The 15,793-nt window shown below is 32.7% G+C and overlaps 1 protein-coding gene across 2 annotated transcripts in view; it reads left to right on the forward strand.

Annotated features, from left to right (window-relative positions):
• CCDC88A (coiled-coil domain containing 88A) overlaps positions 1–14,022 on the forward strand; it is a 123,782-nt gene extending 109,760 nt beyond the window's left edge. Inside the window, exons 26-33 of one of the 2 annotated variants that reach the window (XM_054575431.1) lie at positions 1,116–1,199; positions 2,212–2,415; positions 3,006–3,077; positions 4,083–4,163; positions 6,096–6,364; positions 6,554–7,016; positions 10,395–10,494; positions 11,002–14,022. In XM_054575431.1, coding sequence (XP_054431406.1) covers positions 1,116–1,199; positions 2,212–2,415; positions 3,006–3,077; positions 4,083–4,163; positions 6,096–6,364; positions 6,554–7,016; positions 10,395–10,459 — 1,238 coding nt within the window. In that variant the 3' untranslated portion in view covers positions 10,460–10,494; positions 11,002–14,022. Of the gene's footprint in view, positions 1–1,115; positions 1,200–2,211; positions 2,416–3,005; positions 3,078–4,082; positions 4,164–6,095; positions 6,365–6,553; positions 7,550–10,394; positions 10,495–11,001 lie in introns of those variants that run through there. The other variant, XM_054575430.1, reaches the window with a different exon arrangement.
• Positions 14,023–15,793: the final 1,771 nt, after the last annotated feature.

Raw genomic sequence — 15,793 nt, forward strand, 5'->3', positions numbered from 1 at the left:
TTGCACAGTGCTGTCTTTGATTTTTTTTAATAACCTCACTGAAAAAGCCTTTCAAAATACCTAAAAATATAATATATAAATAATTTTTGTCATTTTTGCTTGTTTGAGGATGACTTCTTATCTTTTAGCCTTACCAGGACTTAGAGCTAGCACTTATTACTACGGTTAGAATACTTTTTTTCTCTTTCCCCAATTTTTTTGTAAAATGAAATTTAATGTAATTGTTCATTTTCTCTCTTAAAAGACTTCATTCAAAAGAATATAATTTTTCATGGTGCTACTAAATAATGCACTAGGATTCAGTTTAAAACAAGAGGTAATTCCTTATTTCTTTACTAAAGTTTATGAAAGTAATAAAAACTTTCATGGAAGTTTTGTTTTGTTTTAAGATTTTATTTATTTTTAGAGAGAGGGAGAGGGAGAGAAACATCAGTGTGTGGTTGCCTCTTGTGCACCCCCTACTGGGGACCTGGCCCGTAATGCAAGCATGTGCCCCAACTGGGAATTGAACTGGTGACCCTTTTGTTCTCAGGCTGGCTCTCAGTCCACTGAGCCACACCAGCCAGGGCTCATGGAAGTTTTAAAAGCTTCTTTAGATTGTTTTAAACATCCCCAGGCACTCTAGTTTTTGTTGACATATACTAACATATTCATAGAATGTGTACTTGCCTAAATTATTCTTTCCACAAAACCTTATAATTTAAAGAAAATAGAGGATTGAAAAGCCTTGTACATTTTTATCACATATACTCTATGGCCCACCAATAGCCCTGATTTTAAGGTATACATTTTTAACTTAACTAGGAAAATTGTTCCATAAATAAATCTAACCAGTTCCTGTATTTATAGAACTTTAGCTGATCCAAGCTTTCAGAGTATATGTTCCTCATCATTGTCTTTGGTGCTTTTCCAAGTATTTTAAAGTATCAGAGTGCTTATTTCATATTTCATTGTCACTCAGCAGCCCAAGAATAATAGCTTTAGGATAGCATACATAAGCTGAAACTCAGACATTCATTTCTGTCCTTAATTTCAACATTTAACTCCCATCTGTTCTTCTCCCTTTTTTCTTTCATTTTTCTGTTTCTGTTTTTCCTCATGCTCTGACATTAAAGTGGTTGCACTGAAAAGACTGCCCTTTTTGAGGAACAGACCGAAGGATAAAGACAAAATGAAGGCCTGCTACCGTCGTTCCATGTGTAAGACTTTATGACAGTACAGCTTCTGTCAATTGACTATATTGGCTTCCATTACTAATTTGTCACTAACATTTCTCTGGACTGTGCCAATTTTCTTATTTTACAAAGTGCAGTCTTCCTCTAATGCAAGGAGCTGGAAGAATTTTTTTCCAAAACTGGCACTGAATTTGCATTATATGTATGTTTGTTGATACATCCATATATATGCATATGTTTAGTCATATATGTAATAATACACTTGTAATTTTCCAGTGCTTTCTAAAAGTTGGCAGAAAAAAACCTAATTTTTCATGCCATAGAGACTTTTTCCCAAAGAAATTTACGTAAAGAAAATATAACAAAACGTTTAGAATAGGAATTTATTTTCCTAATGAACTAGAATGAATACATTTTAAAAATAAATAAATAAATAAAATGGCCTGTAACCCTTAAAAATGTTTGTCATTCTTTATATAATAATACTCTGGTTTTCCTTTTTTTTTTTTTTTAAAGTGGAATGGGTAATTACATAATCACATTAAATGTCAGTTACTTTGACTATCGTCTCTTTCAGGTTTTTATTGAATGGTATATTTACTTGATTCATAAAATAAATAATTTCTTCAGTAACCTGCTCTGACCAAGGACTCTTTATCATTTGCAGTAATGATGCTGTATAAGAACTGCTCTCCATCTTACCTTTATTCATTCCATTTTTGTCACCACAAAACCATATTATGAAGGCTTCTAATTATGTATCACTGCGCAAAAGCATGGCAGTTGTACAGAGTAAAATTCCTTTTCCTATCTTTAAAGGGGGTGGGATAAAATTATTTACTGAAATTTATCAGCCTTTGGCCTGTTCATTTCATTCAGCTGAATGCATGTCATAATTCAAATGACGTGGTGTTTATAGTTTTTTGTTTTCACTTGCATTAATCAATAGGGGGAAAAACATCATTTATGATACAAAAGAGAAATAAGAGCAAAAACATTAACCATGCTGATTCATTTGCTTTCATTTGCATCCCAGCCATGAATGACCTGGTGCAGTCCATGGTCCTAGCAGGAGGACAGTGGACAGGTAGTACTGAGAATTTGGAGGTTCCTGATGATATTTCAACGGGTAAAAGGAGAAAAGAATTGGGAGCTATGGCGTTCTCTACTACAGCTATCAACTTTTCAACTGTCAACTCTTCTACAGGCTTCAGATCCAAGCAGTTGGTTAATAATAAAGGTATAGGCTGTCTGCTATTTGCACTGTTGTGTAACTATTAGCAACAGGAATTTTAATTTCACTTTCCCATGTATACTGTTTTTGACAGCAGCAACCTGAAATAATTATCAAAACAATCTGGCTTTGATTTGAGGAAATTTTCAAATCATTTCAAAAATTTAAAACATACAAATAAAATCTTTCCTAGGCCTTTCATAATAAACAGCTAAAGAACTAACAAGAAAGGGAAAAGTAAAGTGTGAGAAAAGGAGAGTGATGGAAGCTTTAAAAAAAAAAACCACACAAAAACCTGAAAACACTGCGACGTCAGAGAAAACCATGTAGAACACCCGAGGCATTTGCTTTGCTTTGCTTTGCAGGGTCACGGAGACTGTTTCATTGCTTCTGGTGTTTCCCTAAATAAGTAAACTCTCATCAGAGCTATTCTATTTCTTACCTCTATTTCCAGTTTTTGATTGTCTGTGAAATATGTTAAATCAAGATGCATTATATATGATTGAAAGAGTTTCCATAGTCTGCATAAATAAAATTTTATGGGTTTCTTTTGTTAAAAAAAAGTATTTTTATATCCATTTTGCTATTTTATGTAGATACTACATCCTTTGAAGATATAAGTCCACAAGGTATTAGTGATGATTCTAGTACGGGATCAAGAGTTCATGGTAAGATGCAAACTTCGAGAGTACATAGTACATATAGAATGTTGCATTGAATCTGTGAGTGTCCATTGCCAGCAAGCATGTTTTATCTAACCTGCATTGCATACTGCTGCCATTTCTTTAAACCTGATAATACTCTCTTTTAAAATTACTGCTTCATCTAAATAGTCTGTATTTTAGTCAAGGTTGTTTATAAAGTATGCCTGTACAATGCTTAAAGGTAATTTTGATGCCATTTTGATATAAGTTTAAAGTTATGAGGTATTATTTACCATTGGTTTAAAACATATTTACTTTGGTAAAGGATGAACTCTAAGAAACCACATTTTCTGTAGAGTTAAGCATTTCAAGTTTTTAAATTGCTATCTGGAAAATCATATCTTACCAGACTAAATTATTAACAGTAAATGGATAACATGTTAAAGGAATGCCATATGTAGCAGGATTTTAAGAAACAGGATAGGACTGTGTTAACTGTGTAGTTGTTTCCCTTGTAAGGATAGGAATACAAGACACTAACTGCAGATGCCCATATTCTTCTGGCTCATGGCATCTCTGCAGTGTGCAGGGTTACTTGTCTGATCTATTGTAAGTGACCTAATCACTAGCAGTTTTTTTGGCATGTCACTCACTCTCTAAAACAGTCCTGGTATCCATCTAGAAATCATACTCAAATCTAAACATGCGCTTTATCTTCTCTGCTTTGAATTTCTTTTTTTTTTTAATTAAATAATTTATTTCTTTCAACTACATTTGTCTCTGCCTTCCCCCCACCACTTTCCCTTGAATTTCAATCATTGTTTCAGAAGTATCCTGTTCTAAAGTGTCTTACTGAACTATGTGGAAATGTCTTTGCTCTCTAATCTATATGATTCAGCTGTCTGTGGGCATGCTCAGCCTGTACAAGTGTGCATGATTACTTCCTCAAAGCATTCTGTGATCAGAATGTAAAGTTCAGTGTCAACAGCTAGAAGTTTTATCGCACTGTCTCCTGATTTTTTCATTTAGCTTCAAGACCAGCCAGCCTTGATAGTGGCAGAACATCCACTAGCAATAGCAATAATAATGCTTCACTCCATGAAGTCAAAGGTACGCTGTAGGTAAATTTGTTAATATGCTCCACCCATTTCCAGATTTAAAAGGGAGATTGATGAAGATTCTAGGTTAAAGTATGAAATCCAAATCATCTGTGTTTGGAACATAGTTCCTTGCAATATTTTATACTTCTAACATTGTAATACATATAAATTTCAATATATATAAATGTAAAAACAGGAGCAGTTATATTGGTTTCCATTTTTCATCTTTCACAGATAAAATATTTTTATTACAATCTTGATACTTAAAAATATCTGTAGGCCCTTATTTTACTTGTTTTGTCTTTGTCATTAAAACAGTTGTCCTTAATTTTTTCATGATGCATGTGCATTGAACTCATTACACTCAATCTTAGCCAAAAGGCCAAGAAGCAATGAACTCATTCCAGAAAGTATTTTAGACATACTTAATTTATCCATGAAATATGGGGACATATTTTTTAATTCGATAAGGCAGTTGTGTGTGTATATGTGTGAAGCAAGAGCCAAGTGGATGCATATAGCTCATCTAAGAATTATTTCTAAACTTTCCCTTGATTTTTAAATATGCATTCCAAGGTAAAGTTTTTATGTAATGTCTGGAAACCTTGACTAACACCTTTTTCCTTATAGGCATACTGCCTACTCAGATTCTATAATTGTTTAATATATTATGAAAGTTTGTTAAAATAATATTTTCTACAGTCCAGAATTGTCAAATTATAGTGAATGCATTTGTTCTATTGCTTTTTGTATTATAAAATCCTTTTGTCTCCTCCTCCATTTAGTTTTTTTTTTTCATTAATATTATGACTTTGTTACTATGATCTGAAAAATACGATTTCAAGGAGGGATTTAAAAAAATTTTATGATCACATTTGTATATCCAGTAGGAAAATGTAGTCTGAAAATGTGAGGAAGCATTTGAAGATTTAAGGAAGTTGTATTGCTATAAAATTGTTACATAACATGAGCCAGATTTTTTCATGATCTACTTTATTATCTATAATTAGGAAACCATGGAAAGTTATATTTCCTACCTCAGCACTACATCTATGCAGTTTGCTTTTGATCAAAATGAATTAGCACCCTTAAGGAATAGCATAAACTTTAGGTAGCTTTATTCCAGAATTAGTAATTTGCATTCTATGTAGTTGCTAAGCCTCAACTGAGTAGCCACCATGCAAACAGTGGAAAGCAGGAACAATCAGATGATTCAGACATTAAATAAAGAATAAAATACTACATATTCGATTTTACATTTTATTGGAAATTTCTAAGTAATTACATCATGTCTCCATTTGACTCTCCTTATATGCCTGCTATTTAAATTTTAAAAATTTTTCTTTAAGGTTATTCATTAAAGGATGAACAGAGAAACCTTTCAGTAAGGAGTAAAGATTTCATAGAAAAGGAAGGCATTAGATTTTTAGGATTTAGAATAGTTGGTTTTAACATTCTAAAATAATTTAAAGTTCATATAGTCTGTTTTGTTCTAAATTGTGAGGTATTTTTATAATAACAGTTGATTCTTGAACATATGTGGAGGGGCTGAGGGGTTGGCACCCCTAATATCATGTTATTCAAGGGTCAACTCGTATTTGAACCTGAATTTTTAAAAATATTTATTTGTTTACTAATCAAATACATTAAGTGCCTGCTTTATATACTTAGGACCTGTGTATGGTGGTGAAAGCAAGTCTTTGCTTTTGTGGTGCTTATATTTGTCAAATTGACTAAGTAAGGAAGCACATTATGGTAGACTGATAAGGAAGTCTATGGCAGACAAAATAATCAGACAGTTGTTAGACTGGTCAAAGATAAACAGTTTACTAAGCATTTCTAAGTAAATCTTCTTAAGAATCCAGTCAACAAATCTTATTACTTACATAGTTTTAGTCTCATTTGTGTTATTGAACTCTTAACACACCCTCTATTCCAAAAGCAGGTGCAGTTCATATCCAAAGTAGGCCACAAAGCCATAGCAGTGGAGAATTTAGCCTGCTTCATGATCATGAGACTTGGTCCAGCACTGGTAGCAGTCCAATCCAGTACTTGAAGAGACAGACCAGATCAAGTCCAGTGCTCCAGCACAAAATGCCTGAAACATTAGAGAGTCGAGCACATCGCAAGATCAAAACTGGTTCCCCTGGAAGTGAAGTTGTTACTCTACAACAGTTTTTGGAAGAAAGCAACAAGCTTACCTCAATACAGGTTAGTTTTAAGGGTGACCTTAACTTCCATGGGCATTAGAAGTTATATATCTATGACTGAACTCTAGGACTTTTTTTTTTTAAGTAAAGGAGTATTTAGAAACACCAGCAATTTTATATTATACAATCTAATATTTCAGGAAAGTAAAAGCATGGCTGCTATTCATTAATCTGCTTTGTTTTTTAACAGATAAAGTCCTCAAGTCAGGAGAATCTTTTAGATGAAGTAATGAAAAGTTTGTCTGTCTCTTCTGACTTTTTGGGAAAAAGCAAACCAGTTAGCTGTGGTCTGGCCAGGTCAGTAAGTGGAAAAACCCCAGGAGACTTCTATGATAGAAGGACAGCTAAGCCCGAACAATTCGTGAGACCTGGTCCTCAAAAGACTGAAGATGTCTACTTTATTAGTTCTCCAGGAAAACCTACACCAAGCACTCAAGGAAAGATAAAATTAGTAAAAGAGTCTTCTTTATTACGACAATCAAAAGAAAGTAATCCTTATGCCACTTTACCTCGTGCAAGCAGTGTGATCTCTACTGCCGAAGGAACTACTCGAAGGACAAGCATCCATGATTTTTTGACCAAGGACAGTAGACTACCTATGTCAGTTGATTCATCACCAGCTACTGCTGATAGCAACATCACTGCCGCATCTAGTGAGTACCATTTACACCAGTGGTCCTCCCATACACTTCACAGCCCAACACATTCTGTAGGTTCTCATGAACAAATTGATTTAGTTACAGAAGTGCCCGAGTCTCTATATGCCCAGGCTAGAAACTCAACAACAGAAAGGTCACATTTTCTAAACCAAACTTTTACCACTACTAATATATCTAATGATACATTTGGGCTATCAGCTAAAGATAGCACAGAGCCATTTACTGTGGCTTATCCATCTCAGCCATTTTTATCCCTGAACACAGAGTTAGTTAGTAACATAAGTGGGTTACCACCCAGGCCAGTCACCAGAGTAACTGACCAGGCTTCCGGCTTATTGGATAAAGTTGCACAGAAAGATAAGGAACAGTTTTCTGATCATCAGAACCCTAGTAACAGTAACCCGCAGTCTTCTGTAGATAGCAGTAATCTTATCATTCCTGCATGCCTCTTTCCTGATGACACAGAAGCTGCATTGTTAGTTTCTGAAGATAATCAAACTGTTTGGTATGAATACGGTTGTGTATAATCAAAACTGCACAGTATAATACTGATGTCATTTGATAGGAACTATGCTTCTCTAATCTGACTTGAAGAACTGCTGTTGAAAAGTATTTGGCTAGGTTCATATTTTTTATTTTCCAATTGTGGCATAGTGTTTGGCTGTATATGATGGCTTGTATATAAATGTGAATATGTAACCATACCAAAGCCTGCATGAAATATTAATTGCATTGTACATTTTCTGCATGACTTTAAAAATCTAAACAGTACATGCTCCCCTTTCACATTTCTTGTCACCTGATAAAAGATTGTTACCTTTAGAAGCATGTTAAGATAGTTGCATGATCTAATTACCAAGAAAGCATTTCTGAGTCATATTTACTTTGGAGCTTCAAAAAAACAGTGCTCATTTTTTTCCCTTTGTCCTTTGTCATTCCTTTCCCTTCCTCGCTCATTCATTTCTTTTATTTCCAGAATGTGCACTACATATTGCGCATGTATAGGAAATATGTAAAAGATGTCACTTTCTTTTGCCATATAGTTATGACTTCTGTCCCGTTTTATTTTCAAAGAAATAGATAACTCAATACTTTATGTAGCAAATATTAACTACTGCCCATATTTATAGAATTATTCAGATTTAAAACAATGTTAATATTCATGAAGTTAGTGTAATTCTTAAAAACCCCATCAAGTTTAAATGGGACTTATACAGTAACTAGGAGAATTTGTATATATTCTATTACTTTTCTGCACTTTTCTTCATCTTCTTTGAAGATTACTTTTTTACTCGAAATCAGTTAAACACAGTTTTTCCAGTTTTTTTCTATATAGTCAAAGAGAAATAAACCAGTCATACTCAATGTGTTGGAAATTTGCATCTTCTGTTCAAAAAGGGTAAAACGTTTACAAAATGGTGAAGATTGTTACCTCTATGATTCTGTAAGTGATTATTAAATTATATGTCTGTCCTTAATACAGAAATTTCTAAAATGAGTACATTGTGCTAAAATAAAATATTAGGATCTGTAACCATTTAAACAAATAGGTATGTTTTGTTTTTAGTAGAACAAAGTTTAGAACTAAGAACAAATACAACTCTTAGCTAAAAAATAACCATCTAAGATAGAGGAAATATTTGCTAACTTTGACTCCGGTGTTATAAACTTTAAAGTTATCTTGCTGCAGTCATAGCACTATTAAAGCAGAATCAGCTAAACTTGAATCTCCCGGAGTAAAACAAAAATAAAAAATAAGAACTCATAATTCTGATTCACTTATCTCTGGATGAGTATATCTTCGCTCTGTCCCTGGAATGTTTTGCCATTTTGATTCAGCCAACTATTTCTGACTATAATAGCCTGGCATTTGAAAGGAATGCTTTGAAATGTAACTTTCTAAAGGGGAAGGAATTTATTTATTATATGTTTTATATTAATTATTGTTATTAATTGGGCCAAAGAAAACAGTCTTTAGAGAATCTTTACTGAATGAAATTTGCATCCTTTGTAAATTAAGCCATCCTCTTTTGCTTACACAAGATCATTTCAGGAAATATGCCCCTTTATATTTTTTATCATTTTTTTTTCATAGCCAGCTATTACTAAAAGTAGTGTTTGAGCAGGAAATCAATCAGAAAATTTTTATATTTTTTAGCAGCACTTAATATATTTCTATATCAATCTATTTTATTGTCATTTGTTTCATAGTCCTAACATTTCAGATGTTTTTAGTGTTCCTTTTTTTTCCCCCACAACCTAGTAATAAAACTTAATGGGTAAATATAGGTGAAATTAGATGGAGACCATGTATAATGCAAATGTAATAATTATTTCTTTTCCACATTGAGTTAGGTTTTATTTCTCAATGATTTCAACTTTTTAAATATTATAAATCTGGCCATACATCTTAAATTTAAAATATTAAATTTAATATGTAATATATTGAAAAATCATGTGCTATATTAAAAACTGATTATTTTACAAAATTATTCTTACAGTAAAGAAGTGTTTCCAACCCAAATGGCTATAGTTATATGTATATACAGCATATTTTCAAAAAGAACATACACACTGTGCCTGTATGACAGATACATACCATGTCCATGTGTCTTAATGATTATCTAAGAATAACTTTTTCCATAAATTATCACAAGCTATGGTGTCATGAAAATCTCTCAAAACACTATATAAACATAATTTATATAAAGTAAATCATACAAAAATGCCCCCAATTAAAATTTTTTTAAAATAAAAGTAAAGCAACTCTGACTCCATTAAGCAGCTGCATGCTTTTGTCCTAAGACATCTCCATAAATAGCCTATGGCTTCGCAAAGGATTACTTGAAAAACTATATGACATTCAGTACCCTAATTTTAGATGAAACTGTATAGTTTATAATCCTGGCCTAGAATTCTAGAAATTATACCCATATTATCTGTGTAACATTGTAAACTTACTCTGTTAAGCACTGGGTCCCCTTTGACCAAAGCAATTTTAGCTATAACAATGTAAGTAGGTATATTATTTGCCTGCAAAATAAGCCTCAAGCCCAGGATTTCTTAGTAAATAATACAATTATTTCATTGTAAATGTTTCTGCCACTGCATGCAAGATTACTTTCTACTTTACAACTATATGTGACCACTGAGTAAATAAACATAGGTAAACCTATCTGACACTAAAACAACATATTATTTATAGCTTTTAAAAATATAAAAATCAGTCTTTAAGTAATGAGATGTCTATCAGATTAACACATTTCCCCCAGAGTTAGATTCCTTCTCTTTGCCCTACTTAATTTCTTATCTTCATAAATTTTATCATGTTTAAACTTTGATTAAATAACATGAAATGCTTTTTTCCTGCAGATGTGGACAAAGTACAAGAAAGCAGAAATTCAAAAAGCAGGTCTAGGGAGCAACAAAGCTCCTAATTCTATTACCCACTACATGACATGTGGGCCAAGTGGTGAGTTTCTTACTCCAAATGTAAATGAGATTAGTCTCATTTATACAAACTAACCGCATTAAGTCTAAAAACAAGTGCATATTGCATTAACAGATGTAAATATTGCTTGCTTAATTCATGACTTCTGTCCTGTTTACTAGTAAGTCAAGATTATTTGATTGCCATAATTTTTTTTTGTCAGATAGGAAACAAACCTTTAAGAATTAATTTTTCCCTCAATTTAAATTTAATTTTAGTAGTGAGTAATGTTTTAGGAATTTCTTTTTTAGTTTCAAGTCTTTTCTTTTTTCGTGGTAGGAATACAATTTTGCCACAGTGTTCTTGGTAATTGAGGATAAACTAAATGCCACTTGAAAAAACATGTCTCTGACTTTCTGTCATTCTCATTCCTATAGAAATATCTGGTGCATGCTGTTCTTGTAGTGGCTGCTCTGTATTTTATATCTCTCTTATCTTCAAGCTTTTCTTATATTTTCTTTCTTCTCTCTATCTTTCAATTAAATACAGAGAGAAAAGTGTCCTTCATTTTCTCAGTATGAAGCCTTTATTTCTGAAGTAACAAGCCACCCAACTATAGAAATCATTTTTTAAAATCTTTAAGGAGACTTTATACAATCCTGCATGACTAGAGCAGGCAAGAAATACAAACCTTCATTCCTTCCTTGAATCAAGGAGCACTACTGGAGTCAACTGCCAAAATTTTTAGAAGGTTTTAGGACTTACTATACATTGTACTCGTAAGATCTACTGAGTAAATTATGGATGTTCTCTCGCTAAGGATCAAGTGTTTTGAGGTTCCAAGAAGTACTCCAAGAACAACCTACTTCTTTCATCATTTGTTTATGAATTTATTCATGTTTGCTTAATGCTTCTGCTAAGTATTAGCCAAAATCTAGTCATTTATATTTAGTTGTGTAAATCTAAATTAAATGCTGTAGTATGTTGTGGAATGTACTATATATCAAGATTGAGAACATTGTTTTGGCATGCCAGAGCCTTATTTGGTTAGCAGACTGCATGTGTTGGTATTCTTTTTTAAGCCAATTATTTTGACACACTGAAAAATTTGGTTTATAAGATAAATCTGAAAAATCCATAATGAGTTATAAAAAATTTACAGTAATATTAATATTTCCATATTCCCCAATAAGCAACACTAAACATTCACACATGGATCCAGGTTGAGTGTTTCTCTGACACTTTTTTTTTTAGTAAGGTGATTTTCCAGCAAATGGCATTCCTAAGACAAAGCTGTCATATTTTAATTCATTTCCCTTCTTTAGTATTGGGTTACGTATGTATGTTTGTTTTTTTAACTTGAGAGCTGACTGTTGCTTAAGAAGTTTTCTTATGGCAAAAATAATGTAAATAATACTATGATCTGCATTTTGCCAGGAACTCACTTATTATTAAGGTTATCGCTTATTAATATTAATAAGATTTTTTCTGTTTTCTTTATAATATTACATTAAAGTTGGTAACTGTTATTGGTACTTTTGAAATATTTGTATACATTTATTACCTTGAACATTTGAAAGAAGCACAAAAAAAGTAGATTTAGTTAATTTAACCCAGGGAAGCATCAGTTTTTTTGTAGTTCCAATTTTATATCAGTTTTATTTTCTTATGAAATCAAAAAAATGCATTGATACCAGTTAATGCAAATTCATTATTTAACATAAATATCAGGATCTTAATCGTCTGAAATGAAAAAGACACTGTCTTTTTTATTTTAACAGTGTACTTCTTAGGCTCTCATTACCAGCTCTAAAAATCTTTTTTGAATAATTCCATGTTCCAATGTGGGTTTATGAACTGTGTGTTTCATCACTAACCTAGCTTCCATGAGAAATGTGTTCTCCCTTTCTCCCTTTCTTCCCCTCCTCCCCTTCTTTTTCATATATATATATTTATCTTTTTTTTTTGGTAGGTCAGCAGCAATGTTGTGTTCAAAGTCTACTTACAGAAAGACCATTAATGAAAAGACAGAATATAAAGTTGACCAGATTAAATGGAAATTAGCAAACTTGGACTTACTAGCTTAATGCCACCATTACCTTAGGTTTTGCTGCCAAATAATGCTGTAAAGTTGAATCACTTTTAAACTCTTGGATGAAAGGTGCTATGTAATATAAATACAAAGATTTCTTACTAAAACACAAGTGTTACACAATAGATATATTTAAAACCTATTCTCTAGACTTCAAAAAATCTCTCTCCATCATGACTCCCTAGATTCAAATATCAAATTGATAATGGGCATCATGGCAGTCTAGAGACCTTGCATGTAAAAAATGTAAATTCATTTTTAGGTGGATAAATGGAAAATATAGAAATTATGTGTTAGCTAAAATACAGTAAGTGGGTAACTTAGATTTATATTAACTAGCTCCTAATTTGCACAGCTAGCACACATCCCAGGACAATTACTGAAAGCTGAAATTAATGAGTAGGAGGTGGCCCAGTAGGGTGAATTATATCACAGCTTGACCTTTCCAGGATATTATTACCCTAGAATTGAGAGTCTGCTGACTTAGCAGCATATTGTCTCTTCAAGTAGAGAATGCTAACGGCAGCCTATGAAGTATCCAATCTAAGTAGGCTGAGCCTAAGAAAGCCTAGTTAAAGCAACAACCAAGGGGACACTCGAGACTGCAGAAGTAGGGATATTCTCAAATTATATTCATCCCCTTTTTCATAACATTTCAAGAAAGGACTAGATAATAGCCACATGAATATTTTACTTTCTCCAAAAGATATTATTGGAAGCAAATTTAGAGGAAGTCACTCTTTTTCCTTAGATAAACTGCTTCTGCCAAACAAAATGGTATGGCTAACTACAAACAAACTGGGGGCTTTATGACTGGGGTTGACATGCTTTTAATTATCTATTCTAAATCTATACCTAATCCCTCACTGACCACCCCATCCACACCCCCCCAAAAAAAAAACCTGAAGAATTTAAAATACAGGGTAAGAGCTTCAGCCCAGAGCTCCAGTAGTGTTTCACACCTGACCATGTGGGGAAAGGTTTGGTCCAAGTTTTTGAACTGGTGGTTACCAAAGAGTTCACGGAACAGGTTTGTATTGTAGCACCTTTCATACAAGGCATGGTAAGAGCCTATGGAAAAGTCACTGTGCATGTTACAGAATTGCAGCCACTTCACAAATGAAATATTACAGCCTGCACTGTCTTAACAGTTTCTGTCAGGAAGTGTGAAAAAGATATTGTACCAAATCTGGAATTACAATGAGTAATAATGTATGCTAAATGACTTGTATTTTAAGTTACGTATGAGAAAAGTGGTAAATTTTGTGTTTTTTTCTGGTACACTTATTCCTGAGACGTGTTTTTTCTTTAAGCCTTGAATGAATAATACAGAAGCAGCCCATTTTATAATATAAACCGTGATGTACATGTTAAAATATTTGGACAATGAAAATGCCTTAAAAGGAATGCTTATGGATAAAGTTGCACTTATAATAGTCTTTAACAAAACCTGATTATAAATTGTCTTTTGCTTTTCTCCTAAGGGTTCTCTTTCAATGTTTGCCATTGTACGTATAACTGTTATTAAATACCAAATCAAATTAATATAGAAGCTGTAATATTTCCTTTAAAAGTAATGCTATTGAGGGATTTGGAGTTGGATAGCAAAATGTTTATTACTTGGCAATACCTAATATCAGCCATAGAAATCCAGTTTATAACAAGAGACACCATTGTTCATCTTTTTAAATTTCATTCATCATTTTTCATTTTAGTGTTTTTTTTTTTAAATTAGGTTGGTTTAACATTGACTTATCAAGCTGATATAAAAAGAAATAAAACAAAGGTGATTTTTATAAGTGGTTAGTAATCATTTAAAAATTGTAAAATAGAGTTTAGCCAGTATTATTCTTTCCTTTCTCTTTGCCCTGGAAAACCTATTTTCGGACATAGCCCATAACCTTGTGCTATCCTAGAGATTCTGTGCTAACCATTTTGGCACAGGTATTGGAGGTTTTGAGAGAAAGAGAAGAGAGTGTCAGTTGGCCCAGAATGTCTGTTTGGTTTTTTTCCGTAAGATGGCTCTAGTAGCACTTACTTGTCTTTATCTTCATTCTGAAAAATTTTGTTAGATTGTATTGTGACAGCTGTCATATCAGTGTGCATTAAAAAAAAACAAACATCAAAATTGGTGGATTTTTTTGTGTAGTCATTTTAATATTGAAGATGGAAGAAAATATGCAACATTTTTGGTATATTATGCCTTATTTCAAGAAAGATAAAAAATCAGCTGAAACGTGAAAAGATGCATGACTGATCAAACATGTCAAAAGTGGTTTGTGAAGTTTTGTGCTGGAGAATTCTTGCTGATGATGCTCCATGGTTGGGTAGATAACAATCAAATTGAGACATTGAGAACGTAATCAATGTTAATACCATGGCGGGAGATAGCCAACATACTCAAAATATCCAAATCAATAGTTATTGGTGAAAATGAAAAATGTGTCTTTTATTTTATGGGAAAAAAACTAAACGGACTTTTTGGCCAACCCAATGCATTAATATATAGATTGTACAAATCACTCTCTCATTTTCACTTAGTCGTTGGAGATAGAATGTTAGTGATGGCAACCAGCCTGTGTCCTTGCAGGTCAGTCTTTCTGTGCCTTTTTCTATCATAAGGTAGGGAAGGGAAGTTAGACCACTTCATTTGAGGTCTTCAGTGTCTTTGATTTTAGTCATTAAACCTTTGTATATATGCAAAACAACCTAAAATTTACTTTTAAAGATACAGTACAGAGTAGGTAAAAACTAACGTGGCATCTCAGAATAAGGTTATCATTTATGGAAAGTGTTTCTTGCTAATTCCACATCACTTAAATACATTCTATATTTTATAAAAATTCTGCCATGAATAGACTTCTAGTTTCTAAGCATGTATCAAGAAATGACGTTTTTACTTTTACTTTGCCTTTTAGTAACAGAAATTAGTATAAATTAAGTACATCTCTACCAGGTGGAGATTATTTTTTGAGTGATCAACATAGAAAAATATGGTTATGTTAATGAATATCCCATTTGATTTTACTAGAGGAAAATGAGAATTTTTGTGACAGGACCTGTAGACTAGTTGTGTAGTCTAACCTACACCAGACCCTCAACTGATGAAGGGTTTTGTTTGAATATAAGGGAGGTGAAAAAAATGTCAATTTTCCTCACTCTGTTTCTGAACTATACCTTCTATGTGACCACTGACAATACATAATGCTGGGACCTTATACTTTTCATATGCCATAATTGAAAGAGGAT

Source organism: Pteronotus mesoamericanus, unplaced genomic scaffold (assembly GCF_021234165.1).
Source record: "Pteronotus mesoamericanus isolate MK-2021 breed Mesoamerican mustached bat unplaced genomic scaffold, CSHL_Meso_final contig_291, whole genome shotgun sequence".
In the NCBI taxonomy this organism is placed as follows: Eukaryota; Metazoa; Chordata; class Mammalia; order Chiroptera; family Mormoopidae; genus Pteronotus; species Pteronotus mesoamericanus.